The sequence below is a fragment of the Sus scrofa genome, chromosome 1, assembly GCF_000003025.6.
Source record: "Sus scrofa isolate TJ Tabasco breed Duroc chromosome 1, Sscrofa11.1, whole genome shotgun sequence".
Taxonomy (NCBI): Eukaryota; Metazoa; Chordata; class Mammalia; order Artiodactyla; family Suidae; genus Sus; species Sus scrofa.
The window spans coordinates 140,547,001-140,566,387 of NC_010443.5; the positions used below are offsets into that span (position 1 = coordinate 140,547,001).

The 19,387-nt window shown below is 44.5% G+C and overlaps 1 protein-coding gene across 8 annotated transcripts in view; it reads right to left on the bottom strand.

The window, feature by feature from the left end:
- Positions 1–19,387, bottom strand: part of GABRA5 (gamma-aminobutyric acid type A receptor alpha5 subunit) — an 82,098-nt gene that overhangs the window by 60,894 nt on the left and 1,817 nt on the right. For 5 of the 8 annotated variants that reach the window (XM_005654466.3, XM_005654467.3, XM_005654468.3 and 2 more), the window contains exons 2-6: positions 19,313–19,372; positions 18,771–18,930; positions 3,571–3,692; positions 2,666–2,733; positions 2,328–2,548 (exon numbers count right to left, since the gene is read on the bottom strand). In XM_005654466.3, coding sequence (XP_005654523.1) covers positions 2,328–2,548; positions 2,666–2,733; positions 3,571–3,692; positions 18,771–18,856 — 497 coding nt within the window. In that variant the 5' untranslated portion in view covers positions 18,857–18,930; positions 19,313–19,372. The remainder of the gene's footprint in view (positions 1–2,327; positions 2,549–2,665; positions 2,734–3,570; positions 3,693–18,770; positions 18,931–19,312; positions 19,373–19,387) is intronic. The other 3 variants (XM_005654471.3, XM_005654469.3, XM_003121648.4) reach the window with 2 other exon arrangements.

The following is a 19,387-nucleotide window of genomic DNA, read 5'->3' on the forward strand; positions in this document are numbered from 1 at the left end:
CCTGCAGCATATAGAGTTTCCCAGGCTAGTGGTCGAATTGAAGCTGTAGCTGCAGGCCTAGACCATAGTCACAGCAACTTGGGATCTGAGCTGCGTCTGCAAACTACACCACAGCTCACGGCGATGCCGGATCCTCAACCCAGTGAGCAAGGCCAGAGATTGAACCTGCAACCTCGTGGTCACTAGTCAGATTCATTTCTGCTGCACCATGATGGGAACTCCATGCGCAGGACACCTTAACAAGGGTAACAAGAAGGCCATTATATATCTAATAAGGTGCCATCCTTCCAATTTTCAAATGCAGTGGATAAAACAAGGAAATTGTTCACACTTCAAATCCAATTCCTGCTGCTCCTGCGTCCAGCTATGTGACCTTGGGCTGATTGCCAAACATCTCTGAGCCTCAATCTGTTTGTTAGTTAATGGAAATAGTGTTTCTTAGCTGTCTGGGCTGTCTGAGGACTTCACTTGTCTGTGAAGGTGCCTGGTACACAAACACTCAGTAAGAGGCCCCTGTGCTGCCTCTTCCCCTTCTGGACAAGGGGCTTATCCCAAGACCCTGTCCAAGCAATTGTCCTGTACCAGGTGAAAACATCCTATTGCTATGGGCGATGGACCTAACTGATGTCTCAGGGATAGGAGCCACGTGTCAATGAAGGATACTAACCCATGGGGGCTGGGGATATTTTTATTCTATGAACAGAATGTGGGTGCACAGCAGGTCTACCCAGTGCCCTCTGTGCATGGACCCAGGCATCCTCCAAGATGTGGAACTCCTCTCCAGACCTGATCTCTGCTCACAAAGTGCTCTGGGCTTTATTGCCCAGCCTTCTTTTTCCAAAGAAGGATGACCAAGGACTGTCAACCCTTGAGAAATTTCTCAGCTTTTCACACATTCTTGGCATGCAGAAGGCACTGTCTCGGGCACTGATGTGATGATGTTCACAACTGTCTCCATCTATGGGTGAGGTGTTCAAGATCAATGCGGGGAAAAGGAAAGAGTGAGGACTGGAACAAAATGCCAAGGTGTGTGCATGGATCACTGATCAGAATCCTTATTGGGTTGTTGTCAGAAAAACTGAGTCCTCCTCTCAAATAGGCTTGGGACACAATGTGTCAAAGCGTTCCTCAGAATATGTGTTAGGACATGCAGCCTCTGAAGGTGACTGTATCAATATTATTTTCCACTATGATTAATTATTTTAAATATAAAATGTATTATGAAAAATTGTATCTAAGATAAATTCCAATAACAGTTACATAATTGCACATGCTTTCCTTTTTTTAAAAAAAAAAACCCAACTTGGCTTTAGCTCTTTTTGCTTTTTTGTTGTTGTTCATTTAAAAAAAAAATTTTTTTTTTGGATGTCTACTTAGCTCCATCATTGAAACTGGAAAGATATAAGGGAGTCTTTCTCACAGGTCAATTTTCTGATTTACTCAGATGCAATGAGTAATTCAGAATTTTTTAAGAAATGACTGATGATCACTTTAAATGAGAAATACTAAAATTCAACCTCGGCATTTGAAATATTAAAGCATATAAGAAATGGACTTTATTTTTTTTTTTTTTTTTTTTTTTTTTGTCTTTTTTTTTTTCTATTTCTTTGGGCCGCTCCCGCGGCATATGGAGGTTCCCAGGCTAGGGGTCTAATCGGAGCTGTAGTCCCCGGCCTACACCAGAGCCACAGCAACGCAGGATCCGAGCCGTGTCTGCAACCTACACCACAGCTCACGGCAACGCCGGATCATTAACCCACTGAGCAAGGGCAGGGACCGAACCCGCAACCTCATGGTTCCTAGTCGGATTCGTTAACCACTGCGCCACGACGGGAACTCCAGAAATGGACTTTAAAACTTCAAATGGGTTGCACAACTGCAATAACAAAAAAGGGTTCTCCTTAGCTTTTTAAAATAAAATTTCTGTAAAATAAAGTTTCTCTACCTTATGTTATCTGGGTTACTATTCCAAAGATGCCCCTGATCTTGAATCAAAGAAACAAGTATAGAAAAGAAATACTATGGACCTATAGTAACCCAAGGAAATGATCTACTTGGACATCAGTCTGTGCAGGTCAAAAGGTAAAAACTACCCCCACGCACAAGTCACAGTCCTCAAACCCACTGCTTTCTGGATGTAGGACTCTTGGGGGAAAATGGTGCAGCCTTGTCCTGGCAAAGGCCACATCACCTGCCTACCCCACCTCTGCGCCTACCTTGCCATCTCCGCATCACCCCGCCTACCCCGCCCATCCCCACCCACCTCTGCCCTCTGGGAGCCCCAGGGCCCTAGCACTTTGGTCACCCGCTGCTCCTCCACCGCTCACCGCATGGTGTAGAGCAGCGTGCCGTCGTCCTCCAGCCGCAGCAGCTTGTTTGGTGTTGTCATGTTGTGGGCAATGGACTTCTTCCCATTGTGGAAGAACGTGTCTGGGGTCCAGATTTTGCTGGCGAGAAGGTTATTGAGAGGGAGGCGCTGCATGGGCCCTTTAAACCGAAGCCTTTCATCTTTCCAGCTTTGTCGGAAAAACACATCAATGGTGTATTCCTAGTGCAAAGGGAGGCAACCAGGTGATGGCTCAGCAGAGGCAGACCCAGGCCAGTGCCTACAGGTGGAGAATGGCCTGGGTGGGGCCCTCCGAATGGGGCCCTCCCAGGGACCTACCATTTCCGTGTCGGACACTGGGCCGAAGCTGGTGACGTAGATGTCCGTTCTCACCTGAGTGATTCGCTCTGAAACAAAGACACAGGTTCCTCACCAGGGCTCCCAGCTCACAATTCAGAGGGACATAATTCTGGGTGTGTGTGGGGGGGGAGGGGTTGAATGGCGTCAGGGAGCCTGTGTGGACTCTGCTTGTCAAAAACACGGAGAATGTCAAATCCTGTTTTAAGTAAATGTCCCTGTTAAACATGCAAATAATGGAGAAGGACTAACATTTTCCTTGGAGAATGCATTTGCCAGAGGGTCTCTCTCCTTTATGTAATGCAGCAAATTCAAACGTAGCACATCTAAATCAGGGTACTGCACACGCCTGGAAACAGGACATGATTCTCAGCACAAAATTAAACCAATTGTACCCTGAAACCATATTTTACTATTCATTTAGTTTTATCAACTTTATAGGGTCACAGTAAATACTGTGATTATGGCCCTAGTGAAAAATTAAACACAGAGCGTAACAATGTGAACAACTCTGGCAATGAACAGTGGATTTCTGAAAAGGACTCCCATAGATAGAAGGGCATGAAGGTGATTACAAAGTATTTCTTAACACAGGATAACCTCAGCTTCAGTAGCGTGTAAGAAGTGGTTCCTCTATAGGTGGACCAGAATGGACAATAGCATTATCTGGAGAGAAAAGTGACTTTGCAGGGAGACCACTTTCCCTGGCTTCTGGCATCTGCAAACTGGTAATATGCAGGAGCCTTGGCAACCCCATCAATTCAAACTCCTAGCAGGGAACCTCTTTGAGGAATCATGTGAGTCACAGCAAACATGAGCTTGAGACTGGGTTTAAGCAAAAATTTCTGTTGGGCCTGGAAGGCCTCTGCCAAGGAGCACACACCCACCTCCGAGTCCCGGCCTCAGCCTGTTGTCATAGCCATCCAGGAGCCCGTCCAAGATCCTGGTGAATATTGTGATGTTGTCATTGGTCTCCTCTTTTACGGAACTGGTTGGCATTTGTGAAAAGCTTTTTAATGGAGAAACAAAAGAAAGGGTTTAAACTCTTGTAAGAAAAAACTTTTGTACGAAAGAGTGATTATTTCTTACAAATTCTTCTCAAGGTATAGCAACCAGGGAATAATACAGTGACTTGTCCTGGAGGGAGGGCATCTGAGAATGATCTTCTGTATCACCCACGTGACTGTTTCGCATACATAAGCCCTACTCTTGAATATCGTGAAAAGCCCTAATTCTAGAATAACCAAGCAGAGAGTGTCAGCTCTGGGCTGGCTGCTCATCAACCTCTCATGATGCTCAAAAGCCATCTCTCCCAGATTCTGAGGAGCTGCTTGTGTCAACAGTGTAACCATTTTTAAAACAAATTAGTCACTGAGCAGAGACAAGCAGGCTTAACCCACTCATAGGGGATTTCCAAGGTTTGGTTCAAACACAGAAAAACGGAGCCTTCCTTTTGTTCATGCAGTAGGGCCGGGGGTCTTAGGAGAACATTTAAAAACTTTATCCAAAGTTGAAAGATAAGATCGGTGTGCTTGAATTTCACTGGATCCTTAATTGGGAGCACCAGTGTTGTGAGCGTTATGTCAGGCCTAGAGCATATGGTGAAGGAACTATGGGGTCTTGGAAACCTCTCTGGGCTTCTGCATCATCAGCACTGCTAGTTGCTGGCACAGGAGCAGGAATTGTGAAGCCCAGCCTGAAAACCCTGGCTTTAAGTGATGCCGCCTCAGAGCAGAGTCTCAGGGACCACAGTGTCCTGTGTAACCAACTTACAATAAAACCCAGAGGTGAGCAGGCTGAACCTTCCAAGAGGTTCACAAGAAGACGAGTCTAGTTTGTATGATTCAGTGAAGTGACCCAGGCCTCAAAAATTCATGTCAACAGAGCAGCTAGAAATGAGAAGGGGCCCCGAGCAGATCCAGACAAACTGAGGAAGTGACTTGGAGGGAAAGAAAGTCACAAGTTGAGAAGATGGTCACATATACCAACATCATGGATTCTGCCTCAGGGGTCCATCACTGCTTTTTCAGACATGCAAATAGCAGGCTACATATTGTTACTAAGAACCTGACCCACGCAACTTGGCCTGGCTTCCGGAGGAATTCACCCAGCTGAAAGCCAGCTATGGTCCTAAGAAATCAGAACCCTTGGTACTTCGGAGCAGAACACGGGGGCTCCCGGCACGGCCCTAAAGTGCCTGGCTGTGGAGCCCACCTTGGCTCACGGGTTTTCTCTTTCATGAAATGGCTGAAATGAAGCCTGAGTCCTGCCATCAGCAGGTGGATCTGAGGGCTGCCTCACCCACTTCTTGAAAATTGGTTATTTTCACAGATTGCATCAAAACAGATCAATTCTTGATTGGCCTAAAGTGACTGCCTTTTGAATAAGAGAGTATAAAGTTCTTTGGATCTAATTTTCCCATCACCATTAAGATGCATATAATCGAAGCACTCACAATCTCAAATTTGATCCTGTTAGGATGGAGCCCACAGACACAATGTTCTTATTCTGTGACTTCTTATTTAAAAATATTATATTCCTTTTTCTCTGACAGCCATTATAGTTTCACAGTTTAGAAGACAAAGCACTCAGCCTTGCAGACCCAAAGCCAGGAGAAATTTGTCCTCCAAGTTTGCAAAAGAAAGTCTGTGCACCAGCCCAGTTGAACTACTGCTCAAACTAAATCTGGCTTCACTGTCCACTTCTCATGGAGTTCCTAACTCTGATCAGTTTGGCTATTCAATTCTAGACTTGGCCCAAACATCCAATTTTTGGAAGGTGCCCATTGGCTCTTTAACTTAGAATAGAGGTGAGAGCTAAGTAGAAAAAGCTTATGGCATTTTTTCCCCTCTTTTTTGGCCACCCCGTGGCATGTGGAGTTCCCAGGCTAAGGATCAGATCCGAGCCCCAGTTGCAACCTATGCTGCAGCTGCAGTAATGCCCAATCCTTTAACCCACTGTGCCAGACCGAGGATCAAACCTGTTTCCTGGTGTTGCTGAGACATCTTGATCCTGTTGTGCCATAGCAGAGACTCAGAAAAAGCTTATCACTTATATGCAGTATCTAAAAAAGCTTAACTTACAGAAATAGAGAGTAGAATGGTGGTTACCAGGGGCTGGGGGGTGGGATAGACTTGGGGAGACATTGTTTAATATTACAAACTTGCCCCTAGAAGATAAATAAGTTCTGGAGAACTAATGTCTGGTACAGTGATAACATAGTGCTTACAGTCAACAATACTGTGTCATAAACTTCAAAGTTGCTAAGAGGCTAGGTCTTAATTGTTCCCATCACAGAAGGAAATAATTATTCTACATGATAGAAGTGTCAGCTAATGCTAAGGTGGCGATCATATTGCAATATATAAATGTATCAAATCAACAGTGAAACACACAGTGTTTTATATCAATTACATATCAATAAAAATTTTAAAAATCAAAATCAGAAAAAAGAGAAAAAGCATGTCAATGTTTCAAGTAGATTTTTAAAAACTATCCATTAGCTGTTGTGAAAATGTTCTTACATTATATTTGATCTGAAGAGCTGCGACTGTTAGGAGGTAAAGACCACAGAGAGGGCCCATAGACCAGGCAGTCCCAGTGCCTGCCTCTAGGAGCATTCAGGGGCACTGCTCCATCACAGACTCAGAGAAACACCACTCCACGTGGTTCTGTTGTTGTTGTTGTTTGCTTTTTAGGGATATACCCTCAGCATATGGAGGTTCCCAGGCTATGGGTCTAATCTGAGCTACAGATGCTGGCCTACGCCAGAACCACAGCAATGCCAGATCCTTAGCCCATGAGTGAGGCCAAGGATCGAACCCAAAACCTCATGGTTCCTAGTCGGATTCATTTCCACTGCGCCATGATGGGAACTCCTCCACATGGTTCTGAATTCAACTTCACAAATATCCAAATCATTGCCGAATGCAGTGGTATAGTATGCAATGCCTAAGAATTCCAAAGCTAACCTTCCACTTTTAGGCCAAAATTAAAAAAACTTTAAAAAGCGTTTGAATATATCTACAGCTACTTATACATAATTACACTTTTCTTGGAAGAGTTTCAGTATCTGTCTTTTTATGCTATAATTGCTTCTTGCAGTTATCTGTTTTTTGTTGTTGTTGTTTTGTTTTGTTTTTGATAGAGGCCATGGCTGGGGATCTGCCCTGATTTCATCTCTGTATTTACTGAAGGCAGGACCTAGGAGCTAGGAAACAGTTTCTTAAAAAGTCCTGAAAAAATGCCTGTCGGGGCAGTAGTGGTTCCTCTCATGAACAGCTGGGAAGTCCTCCTCAGTTCATAGGTCCTCCTCAATAACGATTCATCTGCAAGGATTTCCTTGTGGCATAGCAGGTTAAGGATCCTCCATTGTCACTGCAGTGCCCTGGGTCACTGCTGCGGTGTGGGTTTCATCTTTGGCCCGGGAACTTCCACATGCTGCAGGTGTGGCTCAAAACACCCAAAACGGACCTGCAGCTTGTGGTTATGAAGTGCACCATTTTCGCAACTAAGGAGATGAAGACCCTTCCCTTCTCACAGAAAGCAAATGCCACGCCCACATACAGGAGACTCTCGAAGGGGTTTGGTGGACTTGCTCATGCATATCAAGTTGTATAACCTGTATGGGACTGCTTCTAACATAAAAAACGTCAGTTCGCTTTGTTCCACCCTGGCTAAGCTAAACCTCTTGAAAAACAAAAGAAGACACAAATGCTGGACTGCGGCTTCAGTGAACAACTCTGTGCAGCGTCACATCTACGGGGCCTCCAGGAGGAAATCCTCCCTCAGCCCTCCAAGGCCTTCACTTGGGAGCAGAAAGCAGGCTCCTCACATCTTCACTGCGCTGAGTAAAACTAAAGAGCTCTGCTGGCCTGCAGGTCAGCTGCGAGCATCCAGATGCTTTAGGATGAGCCAAAAGCTCTGTTCTGGAGGAGCGGGGAGGGCGAGATTTTGTGAGGTACAACTAGACCCATTATTTCTGACAACAGCTTCTTATAAAGTAGAAAGAGTTGAAAATTTTGGTAACGTCCTCTTCAGTCTGAGGGTGAATTACTAGGTTCTCTTAAAATAGGATCTATTTCCTTATACATGCACCTTTTCTACAAACACATGTCACATTTAGTCCGTGACATACTTGCAACATTTTCAGATGATTGAGGTTCCAGAAAAGGGATGAGAAGGGAACAGTAGACTCAACCACCTATTGAAATATCCTCATGTTTTTCTCTCTCCCTGCTCAGGTATGGGTCTATACAAAAGGCATAAGGACTTGATCCCTAAACTTGAACTCTGAGCCCCATATTCCGGCCTGAGGAAGGAAAGCAGTGGTTGTGACAAGGGCAGGGACATAGGTGGGACATGACACTCAGCATGGGAGGGCTTCCTAGAAAGCTGCGAGTGGCTCCTGCCGGACCTGAAGTTCTGGATCTTTTCAGAGACTTCTAATGAATTCAGTGGGGGATGGGCAGCTATGAAATGTGTTGCCGTTCGGCTTATTTCACCAGCAGCATGTTTCAGAACTGTGAATGTGAATGAATGACTTTAGAAAGGGTAAACTCATGAAATTTCATGAACTGCCCGCCCCTCCCTGTTGTCTGACACCTGGGCTCTTCAAGATTCTGTGACTCTTGCATTAGCCTCTTCTGTGTTTCTAGACCTAGAGACTCAGTTTCTATTGATCTAGGAGGAATGAATACTGGAATTTTTAAGGTTCCCAACTGATCTTCACGTAAGCCTTGGGGGAGAGTGACCTCTCTAAGCCTGTCTGACATGGAAAAGTTGCTCTGTGAGCCACCTGCCAGAGTGACTCTAAATGACCCCAGAGAGCATCTCTCCTCTGTTACATCTTCAGAGAGGCTGCTGGGTTGGATGCAGTGCTTATTTCAGCAGCCACTCTTAACAAAGTTATTTTGGATATGGTATTGACCTTGTATTCTGTGAGTACTGGCAATGTGAAGGTGACAAAGGTGACGCCCCCCCACCTTAAGAACATGAGTGTATCTAAAAGAATGGCCACATTCTCAAAGGATTTCTATAACACACGGTTGGTGCAGGAAGCTTTGCAATACACAAAGCATTCTAGCAAGCCCAAGGAAAGAAATCGAGCTTTGTCTGGGGTCAGAGGAGAGGAAAACAAACATGAGCTATGGAGCAGGAACATCAGGTCTTAAGCCGAAGGGGCTGTGAGCAGTGACATTGAGAAAAGAAATAATGATGTCTGCAAAGGGCATGCAGGAACTCTGGTGAGAAGAGCCACGTGTTCAGGTCAAACTGGAGCACATTCACGTGCCTCGCTCCACTCCTATGATCTGGCTTGAAGGTGGTGGGAGACTCAGAGCATCTTCACAGGGATACCTTCTTTCCTTGTGGCCCCCAGGATGCTTAGGGATGATGGACTTAGTGGAGGCACCTGGAGGCATAAAGGCCCAGTACTCAGGAGATGGCAGGGGGCTAGGACAGGATGGTTGAGGCCATCAGCGGAGTTTTTTGTGGGGCAGGGCTGGGGGCGGGGAGAGGGGAGGGCCGGGGAGGAAGCGGGAGGGAGGAGTCTGAGTACAACAGGACAGAGATCCCAAGAAAGCTCTCTCCAAAATCAGCCAGTTACCAACAAAGTATGACTTGGGCAGTAGAATCTAAGCATTACCCAAGTGGGGAGAGAGCAAAGAGTTGCATTATTAGTCAAATCTAAGAGTCTCTTTATGAGAAAATTTTACTCCAATGTAACTTTCTATCAGTATTACAATCTCTGGTGATAATAATATGCTATAGATTCTATCTTTAAAGGTGCTTCATTTTACCAAATGATGCCTGATGACCTCCCCTAGTATTGGTATTTTAAAGGGTACATATTCAAGGGGTAGCATCATTTCCAGGGAAGAAAAATCTTTTGAGTCTTATACTACAATGGTGCTACCGATGGCCACATGTGATTTCCTGTGACCGTGATCTCTGCTTGTGCCAACAGCCATATTTGATTTCTAGAAAATGAGTTAGATAATGGCATCTGCAGACTGGAGTTAATGTGAACTGATCTGGGGGCTTGAATGGGCTTGCTTTTAGGCGGCAGTGAATCTGTCTTCCTGGATTGCATTTCTTTCTGCATTCTTTCTCCAGTGTTTAATTGCTTCTGAGAAATGTATCTCTAGTTTTTTGGCTTGTTACTTTAAGAGCATTAAATAAGCAGCTCTCCTCAAATCTCCAGTGTGTGCGCCACTTTAGCTAACCAAAAAGTATGTAAAATTTTATTCAGTGTTGCCACTGCTGTGACTTGGATCACTGCTGTGGTATGAGTTCAGATCCCTGGCCCAGGGAATTTCTCAATATCTCAGGCGCAGCCAAAAAAATACTGTGAATTTTTTTAAAAACATGGTGATGTGAAAGTCAACCAGAATTTCCAAATAAGAGTTGTTCCCTCTTATGATGGAAAACCTGGATTGACATATGCTTTATGTGGATAAAGTCATGGCCATAAAACATTATGCTGGAACTCTCAGATTGCTTCTACTCCCTTGGGCTGCATGCCACAGGTGCCCCCAGTCCTGCCTGCCAGCCACCTGGGGAGTGCTCAAGTCCACCCTAACCCTGCCTGCCACCTCTCTGGTAGATGCTCCACTCTTGTCCTCACCACCATAGCCTCCTTCCCAGTATAGAGTTTGCAGGCCATGCCCCCTCAGCTGATCCTGCCCACTTCCCTAAGACTCAGTCCCTTCAGCATCACTGGACGCCCCATGGATGTGATCATAAAGCATACGGATCATCCCAGCACTCACCACACACAGTTTTCCCTCCTTCCCTCACCGTTGCCATCAGTGATTACAGCCGCTATCATCCATCAGGGCTTCAGAGTCTTTAATTCACTCTCTACTCCTTTCCAGGTATTATTCCATCCCTAGCCTCTCTTCTCACCAAAACTCACTGAAGACTTGTCTCCTCTCGAGGTCTTGCTGCCTCTCCTCCCTTCTCTTACTCCCGCTTGACTAAGGCTTTTCCCACCTGCCTCCCAGTGCAAACTATCTCCTGGATGTTCAGTTGCATTGCCAACCCCAAGGGTCCAGTCTCAGTCCTCATCTGATCTTAGACCACATCACCTTCTCATAACACTTTTCCACATGGCTACAGGACACGGCTCTCCCTTCTTCTCTTCACTGGCCTCTTACCCTCCTGACCTAAAACAGTGGCATGTTCCAAGGCAGTCCAGGGACCTCCTTTCAGTCTACATGCAATCTCCAACTGATCTCATTCAATCCTATGGCTATAAATATCTCTCTGCCGTGGAAGAGATGTCATGCCTCCTGCTCCAATCTCTCGGACTCGGGACCTGTGTGTCCAACTGCCTGCCTGGCCTTGGATATCTGACCAGCATCTCACAGGTCCAAAACTGCCCTCCTGATCCTCAACCTCTTCTCCAAATATCTCCTTCAAGTAAAGGAATCAGTAGCATTTTCAGGTCAAATACCCAGGAGGTCTTCTTCTTTATGTTCACATCAACCCATCAACAGATCCTGCTGGTCAAAGTGTCCTTCCAGGTTACTGCGTTTGCCCCTTAACTGACATCCTTGGTCCCTCCTTTACTGCACCTCTCCACTCTAGACTCTGGTTTATTCTCCACGTGGCAGCTGGAGCCAGCTTGAATGTTTATCACTCTACTGTCACATCTCAATGGGATCGTATTTCACTGACTTCAACAGCCGACTGCTCATTCTGGTGCTACCCAGCATGGCTCCTAAGGACCTGCATGATCAGTCCATCAGTCCCCCATGGCCTCTCTGATCCTGCCTCCCACCAACCAACCCTCCCCTTGCTGCCCTACACCCACTGCCCTTCTCACCTGGCCAGTCCTCTCCATGAAGAGTGCTGCTCCCGTCCTCACTTTCTTTAGACATCTGCTTGAGTGTCTCCCTCCAGCACACCTTGCTGCTTCCTACTCTGAATCACTCTGCATAGCAACACTTGTGTGCTCACTAATGAGTATATGTTTACTGTACTCCAGACATTGCCCTCCTGGACGGCAGACTCTACTCTGCCCATTGCAGGTTGTCAGCACCAAGACTAGTGCCTGGCACATAGGAAGAACCCAATAAACACTGATGCATCAGCAGGACACATTCCTCCAGGATGATCACATCCTGGTTCCTGGAACCTGTGACTGAATGTGCTACCTTACTATTTTATTTTATTTTTTTTTTGTCTTTTCTAGGGCCGCCCCTGCGGCATATGGAGGTTCCCAGGCTAGGGGTCTAATCAGAGCTGTAGCTGTTGGCCTATGCCAGAGCCACAGCAACACAGGATCCGAGCTGAGTCTGTGACCTACACTGACCTACACCACAGCTCACGCAACACTGGATCTTTAATCCACTGAGTGAGGCCAGGGATCAAACTGGCAACTTCATGGTTCCTAGTCAGATTTGTTAACCACTGAGCCACAATGGGAACTCCTGAATGTGCTACTTTACATGTCAAGGGAGAGCCTGCAGAGGTGACAAAGGTTATGGATTCCGTTGTGCCCCTCGCCCCCGCCCCCATAGGTCTAGTAAACCTTGGGTGTTTCCTGGTCACAACATCCTGAAAAACCAATCCTCCCCTTGCTGCCCTAGCACTGCTTGCCGACCTGGCCATGTTTCGGCATTTAGCATACATGTAGCTACTCATTCTTCACATCAACCCTGTGATGTAGGCTCTGTTTTTTGCTCGTTTGTTTGTTTTTGGTTTTGTTCTTTGCTTTGTAGGGCTGTACCCACAGCGTATGGAAGTTCCCAGGCTAGGGGTCGAATCAGAGCTGCGGCTGCTGGTCTACACCACAGCCACAGAAATGTGGATCCGAGCCATGTTGTGACCTACACCACAGCTCATGGCAACACTGGATCCTTAACCCACTGAACGAGGCCAGCGATAGAACCCGAATCCCTGTGGATACTAGTTGGGTTCATCCTCGTGGATACTAGTTGGGTTCGTCCTCATGGATACTAGTCGGGTTCATTACCACTGCACCATTATGGGAACTCCAGGATCTGTTATTAACTGCACTTAAAGATTAGGAAACTGAGGAGTTCCTGCTATGGCACTGTGGGTTAAGAATCTGGCTGCAGAGATATGGGTTCCATCCCCAGCCTCGTGCAGTGCGTTAAAGGATATGGTGTTGATGCAGCTCTGCAGTATAGGTTGAAGCTGTGGCTCAGATTCTGTGTCTGGCCTGAGAACTTCCATATGCCATGGGTGTAGCCATTAAAATATATATATTTCCTATACATATTTTCCTATATATTAGGAAACTGAGTTACAGGAAGGTTTAGTAATTCCAATGCCATGCAGTAAAAGTGCAGCGACAAGGACCAGAGCAGCTTGACTGCCCTCTGTCCAAATGATACCTACATCCCCCAAATAGGAACCAATTGATTATAGCATAATGGCCCAATTGCTTTGCTGTTGTTGAAACTGAAAATGAACTGGCCTTGGGTTTCATTAATTTTAGGTTTGCTTTTTGATCTTGAAATAAATTGTTAAATAAGTACAAATAAAATAGAATTTTCAATGAACTGCTAAAGCCTGTTTCATAGTATATCTTATATTTCCTAACATATGATCCCTTCTCTATAATATACTTCACAGTTCATATTTTGTATTTGACTTTATTCAGGCTACTCTTTTGCAGCCTATCTTTAGAGTAGTGTTATTTGAGTTCTAGGTTAGGACATTATTTTGTTTCCCCATTCTGTCCCTTTTCGTTGTACCTTAAATAGTCAATATTCAGACATTCCGGAGAAGGTCCTGCATGGACAGTGTTAGCCCAGGCCCTGAGCTCTGACATGGATCCTGACTTTGACACTTTCCAGGCACATTTCTCTATTGCCTGAACTCTTTTCACCTACAAAGCTAGGGTTTTGTGAAAACTACACAGTACATTTTTTTAAAACACATTCTGGAAATGAAGGCGATATACCCATATAAACACTGATGATTACTGTTGCAGTCCTATGATAACATTTTTCTATCTTTTTTGTTTTGTTTTATTTTGCTTTTTAGGGCTGCACCTGCTGCATATGGAAGTTCCCAGGCTAGGGGTTGAATGGGAGCTACAGCTGCGGGCTACACCACAGCCACAGAAACTCGGGATCCGAGCAGCATCTTCGATCTACACCACAGCTCACAGCAAGGCCAGATCCTTAATCCACTGAGTGAGGCCAGAGATCAAACTTGTAGCCTCATGGATACTAGTCAGATTCATTACTGCTGAGCCACATTAGGAACTCCCAAAATTCTTCTACTTTTGATTCTAATATTTTCCTTTGAAACTTCACACCAATTAAAATACGCATGTTATGCAATTGCACCTTTGTAAAAATCCAAAAGCCTACATTCTCCTTCTCCCCTTGAACCAAGCCAGTGACTCATCTTAGAGCTGATCGGCAGACAGGGCTGGCTGGGTCGACTCTGGCTGCCCGTCCTTCTGAGCTTTGCCTTAGCTCACTGCCCGCTGGCATGATAAAACTGCCAAGAGTTTCTTCTGTATAATAGGTAATTTGGAAGTATTTTCTTTTGGTGCTTTAGAAAGAAATGTTGGACATTACTCTGTAGCAGGGTCTTAGTCACCTAAAATGTTTACACTAGATGAGATCCCTGGCCATCCCCGGGACTTCTACCTAGACGCTCCATCACCTGTGTGTATCCTAACTGCTTCACAGCACTTCTCTGTGTTTTCGTTTTTTGTTTTTTTTAAATAACTTTTACGATGACTGTTTGTCCTAGTCTCGTGAACCTACAGTTACAGGCAGGAAAGAACTTGCCATCTGGGGATTCACAAGAGAGAACTTGCCATTTAAAAAAGACATTGTGAGTACTTGAATGACTCAGAGAGAGAGAGTACTTTCTGCTCTAGTTAAAAGAAGAGAACCGTCCCTGAGAACGTGTATAAACAAGTCCTCTTCATGAAACCAAAGGTCCCAGTTAGCATGCTCATGTAGACTGAGAAAGAAGAACCTTATCTATTCCTGCTCTTAAGTTCTTCTATGAGAATATGCCTGTAATAAAATACTGTTTTCCAAAGCCTATTTGAATTATAGCTCCCATGTGATAAAATTCTAACTCATTTTTATATTTTCCAATAGATAAACCTCTCAAAAATGTTTAATACGGTTAAATGAATGGAATCAGATTTTTCCTTATCATGGAGTTGATAATTCTCAAATGTATCTTACAATTATTCCGGGTCAATCAAGTCTGATAAAGTATGATTTTTCAAATGATAAAAAATTAATTCAAGATTAAATTTTTTTTTTTTTTTGGTCTTTTTGCTATTTCTTTGGGCTGCTCCCACGGCATATGGAGGCTCCCAGGCTAGGGGTCGAATCGGAGCTGTAGCTGCCAACCTACACCAGAGCCACAGCAATGCAGGATCCGAGCCGCGTCTGCAACCTACACCCCAGCTCATGGCAATGCCGGATCGTTAACCCACTGAGCAAGGGCAGGGACCGAACCCACAACCTCATCGTTCCTAGTCAGGTTCGTTAACCGCTGCGCCACGACGGGAACTCCTCAAGATTAAATTTAATATGATGTATTTTGACATGACATTGATTCAAACACTGTTTCTGTGCTAGTTTTTTATACCATGTGCATTTGATTACTGGCCTCGTTAAAATAATGATAATGCCCCAAATTATACCTTGTCCCTAAACGTGACATCGCATAAGGCTGACAGTCACATAAGGCCTCTGCTCTGTTATACACTTGACTCATGCTCTGTTATATAACTTAAAACTAACAGAAGAATTACAAAGGCTATTGAAAATGAGCTACTAGTGGCTCTGATCAAATTTACAGAATAAAAGGGGTAAGAAATGAGACCTTTTTTTTCCAAAGCAATTTTGCATTAATTATCTCTTATAGTCACCAAATATATTTTACCTAACACATTTATAAACTTTCTGATTGCCAAATCCACATGCTTTTCACAACCAGTGAGATAAATTTGTATGGCACAGAAGCACGAGTGTGCTTGCCTCTTTCCTTCTCCTCCCTGACTGGTTTCCCATCATCCTCCTAACCCTCCACCACATCTGGTTTCCTTTATGTATTTACAGGCACCAGCATTTCCCCTGTCCCACAAAGTTCAAACCAAGGCCTTTTGTGCTTCCCTGTTCACCTTTCTTTGGAACCAAACTACATAAACTCTTTCTTTGGGGGAAAATAACAGCGCTTACCCAAACTCTTTTTTTCCTCGTAATCTCAGAATGGAAAACTCTCACTACTGCAATGCAGAGAAAACCTTCCAGAATTACACCCCCTTTCCCTATAGATTGGTCTGACCTAGTCCTTCCTTGCATGTGAAGTCAGGGGAGCTCCAGGACCACCAGGGTTTGCTCTGAGAAGGGCTGCGTACAGGACCCCAGGATGACCAGCTCAGTGAACTTCCCCAGGAAGCTGCCCATCACTCTCACCTCCCCTACTATAAGACAGGGCTACTGATGCTTAGCTCATGAGGGTCCTCCTAGGGTGTCCCTAAAACATAACAAGAGGCACTCCATATTGCAATAGCCTTCTGTCAAGATTTTAAGCCAATAAGTGAAACCTTTTTTGCAATTCGACAAAACTACTCCTAAGTACATTTAGAGCAATAAGCAAGTGAGGAGAAATAAGTAGGGATGTCAAGATGTCTTCTGTAGAAAACCACACCCTGCTGGGCAGGGCGTGTGAAGCCAGGCTTGCTGCTTTGCTATAGACCTGGTCATCAGAAGCAACTGGACGCGTAGGGCCGAGAGCTAAAAGCACTCAGAAGGGCTGATGTAAAATCCCACTTACAGGAAGCTCTTCTAATAGAAATGATCTCAAACACTTAAAACAGTTGTAAGCCGAATATGATCACTGTAGGAAAATGTATAATAGCACACCTCGAACAAGGCAAATATCCCAAATTAGGAAAGAAGCTGATGGTGACGCACTGCAATCATACTCATCCATTTTAAATCATGCATTTTAAAGAGTGTGTAATAACAAAGTATTGGTATGACGAAAGCAGGAAAATACAAAACTGACGGCACAGTATAACCCCAACTGTATAAAAGTAGACACAGAAGGAAGGGGAAGAAAACACCATGATATACAGGATGGTTGTTTCTGTGTGGTGAAATTAGGGATGTTTTCCTTTTCCACATACTATTCTGTATCTCACACATTTTCTGCAGTTTGTGGGTATCGTTTTAAGATAGACTATTGACCTTCTATCTAACATAACCACTCAGATTTGGGTGCGGCCAAAACCCAAAAACCCAAACAAACCAAACTCCTCCAATAGCTAATTCTCTAGGGAGACCCCTAATTCTCGAGGGGTTATTCTACCATTTGTTCAGTATGAGTTTCTAGAAACTAACAGTTATCTCTCTATTTTGAAGATGAGCCCAGAAAACCACCAAATTAAATAAAGTATAGCCGCTTCTAATGGCCAAACTCCATATGCACATTCCTTCATAATTCAGACTTTCATCCACCAGGAAATACAGTAACCTCATGACTTCAGGATGCAAATTCACAAAAGCAGATCTGACCAAAATCTTAGAAAACACATGTTCCCAATCCGAGCATATTTCTTACCCCTGAAATAGTGCTAAATACATGCAAACTAACTGCCCACTGCATTAACCTAGCAATTTAAATATTGTGTCTGATTTTACTTCTATACACATGTCTCGTTCAGAGGAACACTGGGAACATCATGGTTAAATCCTCTAGGATTCAGCAGCTGGGAGAGTCCTTGGAAGGAACAACATTCATTGAACAGATAAGGGAACAGAAAGCAGAGGTGGGGACTACATTGAGAGAAATAAGCAAGGGAGTGGAGCCTCTTGCATTCAAGACTGGCAGCAAGGCAAGAAAAACAACTAACACTCTGTCCCAAGGGAAAACTCTATGGCCAAGGGGCACATCCCACAGGCATGGTTAGCGTGCAGTCTGTCGCCTCATGGTGCTGAGGGGCTGGACCAGTCCCTGGCAGACCTGGCACACAGTCTCAGGGCTGTCAGGTACCAGCCACACCCCTGGGAGTGGCCACATGCCTACCTCTCTTTCAGGTTCCTTCTCTGTACAGACCTGGGAATATCAGAAGAACAGAAAAAGTCCAGAGGACAAAGAGAGAATGGCATGGAATTGGAAGGGTCCTCCTTCCTGTCAGCTAGCATGGGGGTGGGTATATTTACAGGCTGGAGCAGGATCCTGGCCCCTTGTGTTTCATGAAAGTGCTGGCTGCACTGTGCAACCTCCTCGGCTGATTTTCACAAGAAGAATGCCTGGCAACTTTGATCCTAAAATTTACCTTCTTAATTGTACTCCACCAATTTGACATCATAATCCTTTTGATTAGTCAGAACAGTTTTGGGAAGGAGAGGAGAGTAAAGGAACATCAGCACCTCTTAAGAATATTTACCAGGAAAGTGGATTTTCTTAATTTGATGAAAAAAGATTAGAATTGCTACACTGATACTCAAGGCCAAGATCAAAGAGCTGAAAGGAATTGATATCGCCTAGTGTCCTAGGGTTGTGGGGGGGGTGGTGTCCTGAAAATCTTCAGACAAATATAATTTCTGGTATCTGCACCTGTATTCAGATGGCCAGTGCAAGGCCTTTGGCTCAAGCCAGGCCCACGGTGAGTCCTTGTCAATGCCACCTAGCATGAGCCAGGCAAACTCTTTAAAAACGCAAACTCTGCATAATGCAACCAAGGAGGGCAATCAAAATGTTGAACAACACCTTGTCCAACAAGTAGTAAATGTCCCTAAGGCATGTCAATTTCTGAATCTTGCTTTAACCTGAGTAGGAGGAAACACAGCTTCCTCTGGAACCATCTTCTGCTTTCATTTCTGTAAACATAATCTGCCTCTTTTCTCTGACTCACTTCAGAGACCCCACACTTGGAGCAGCCTTGCTCAGGAATAAAGCATGGGGTAGGGCAAAGACTCTTATTTATTTACAACTGATAAAAAGGGGGTGGGAATTGCAAAAGTGGCCAGTGAAGGCTTGCTGACGTATACTCAGCAAAGTTTCTGAAAGGCACTTGTGCCCCAAAAATTGTAAAATCAAAGCATAGATGATAACTTACCCAAAGTGACTGGCTAAGTTCATGGAAATACAAAAGAGAAGGAGATTTTTGATCATGATAAAGCTAGAGAACATTCCATTGTCCATTCCCAGTAAGAGTAATAGCTGAAGCAGATGAATTTGGAAGAATAACTGTTTCTTTCTCCAACTTGATCTTGAAGCTGCAAGGTACATAAGGGGGAAAAGCATATAAACATGAATGTTCTCATGTCACAGTTCCTGGAATCAAATCCTACTGCTAACAGGCAATTCAGAAAGAAAGGAGCCTGGCTATTCTTATCCAGCATGGCTCCACCTTAGGTGTTTTCTGTGTTCACTGGCCAGCAAGCTGGGGCATAAAAAGAAGTTACAATATGCCTTAATCTTCACTTTTACTCAGAGTGCAGAAACATTCTCCTAATTTATTTTTCCCATGTCTCAAATACTTTGTTGTACTTTTACCATGTTATCAAATGACCCATTTAGACCTATTATTAGAATAAATGCCTCAAGTTATCTAACTGTATTTTGCATCTGTCAAATCCACAAGTGGAATCATTTTACCTTTCTGAAATATTTGCCACGCGTTCAAAGCCAGCAAGCTACTCCTTGTTCTGCAAGGTGCTGAGAGAAAGTATG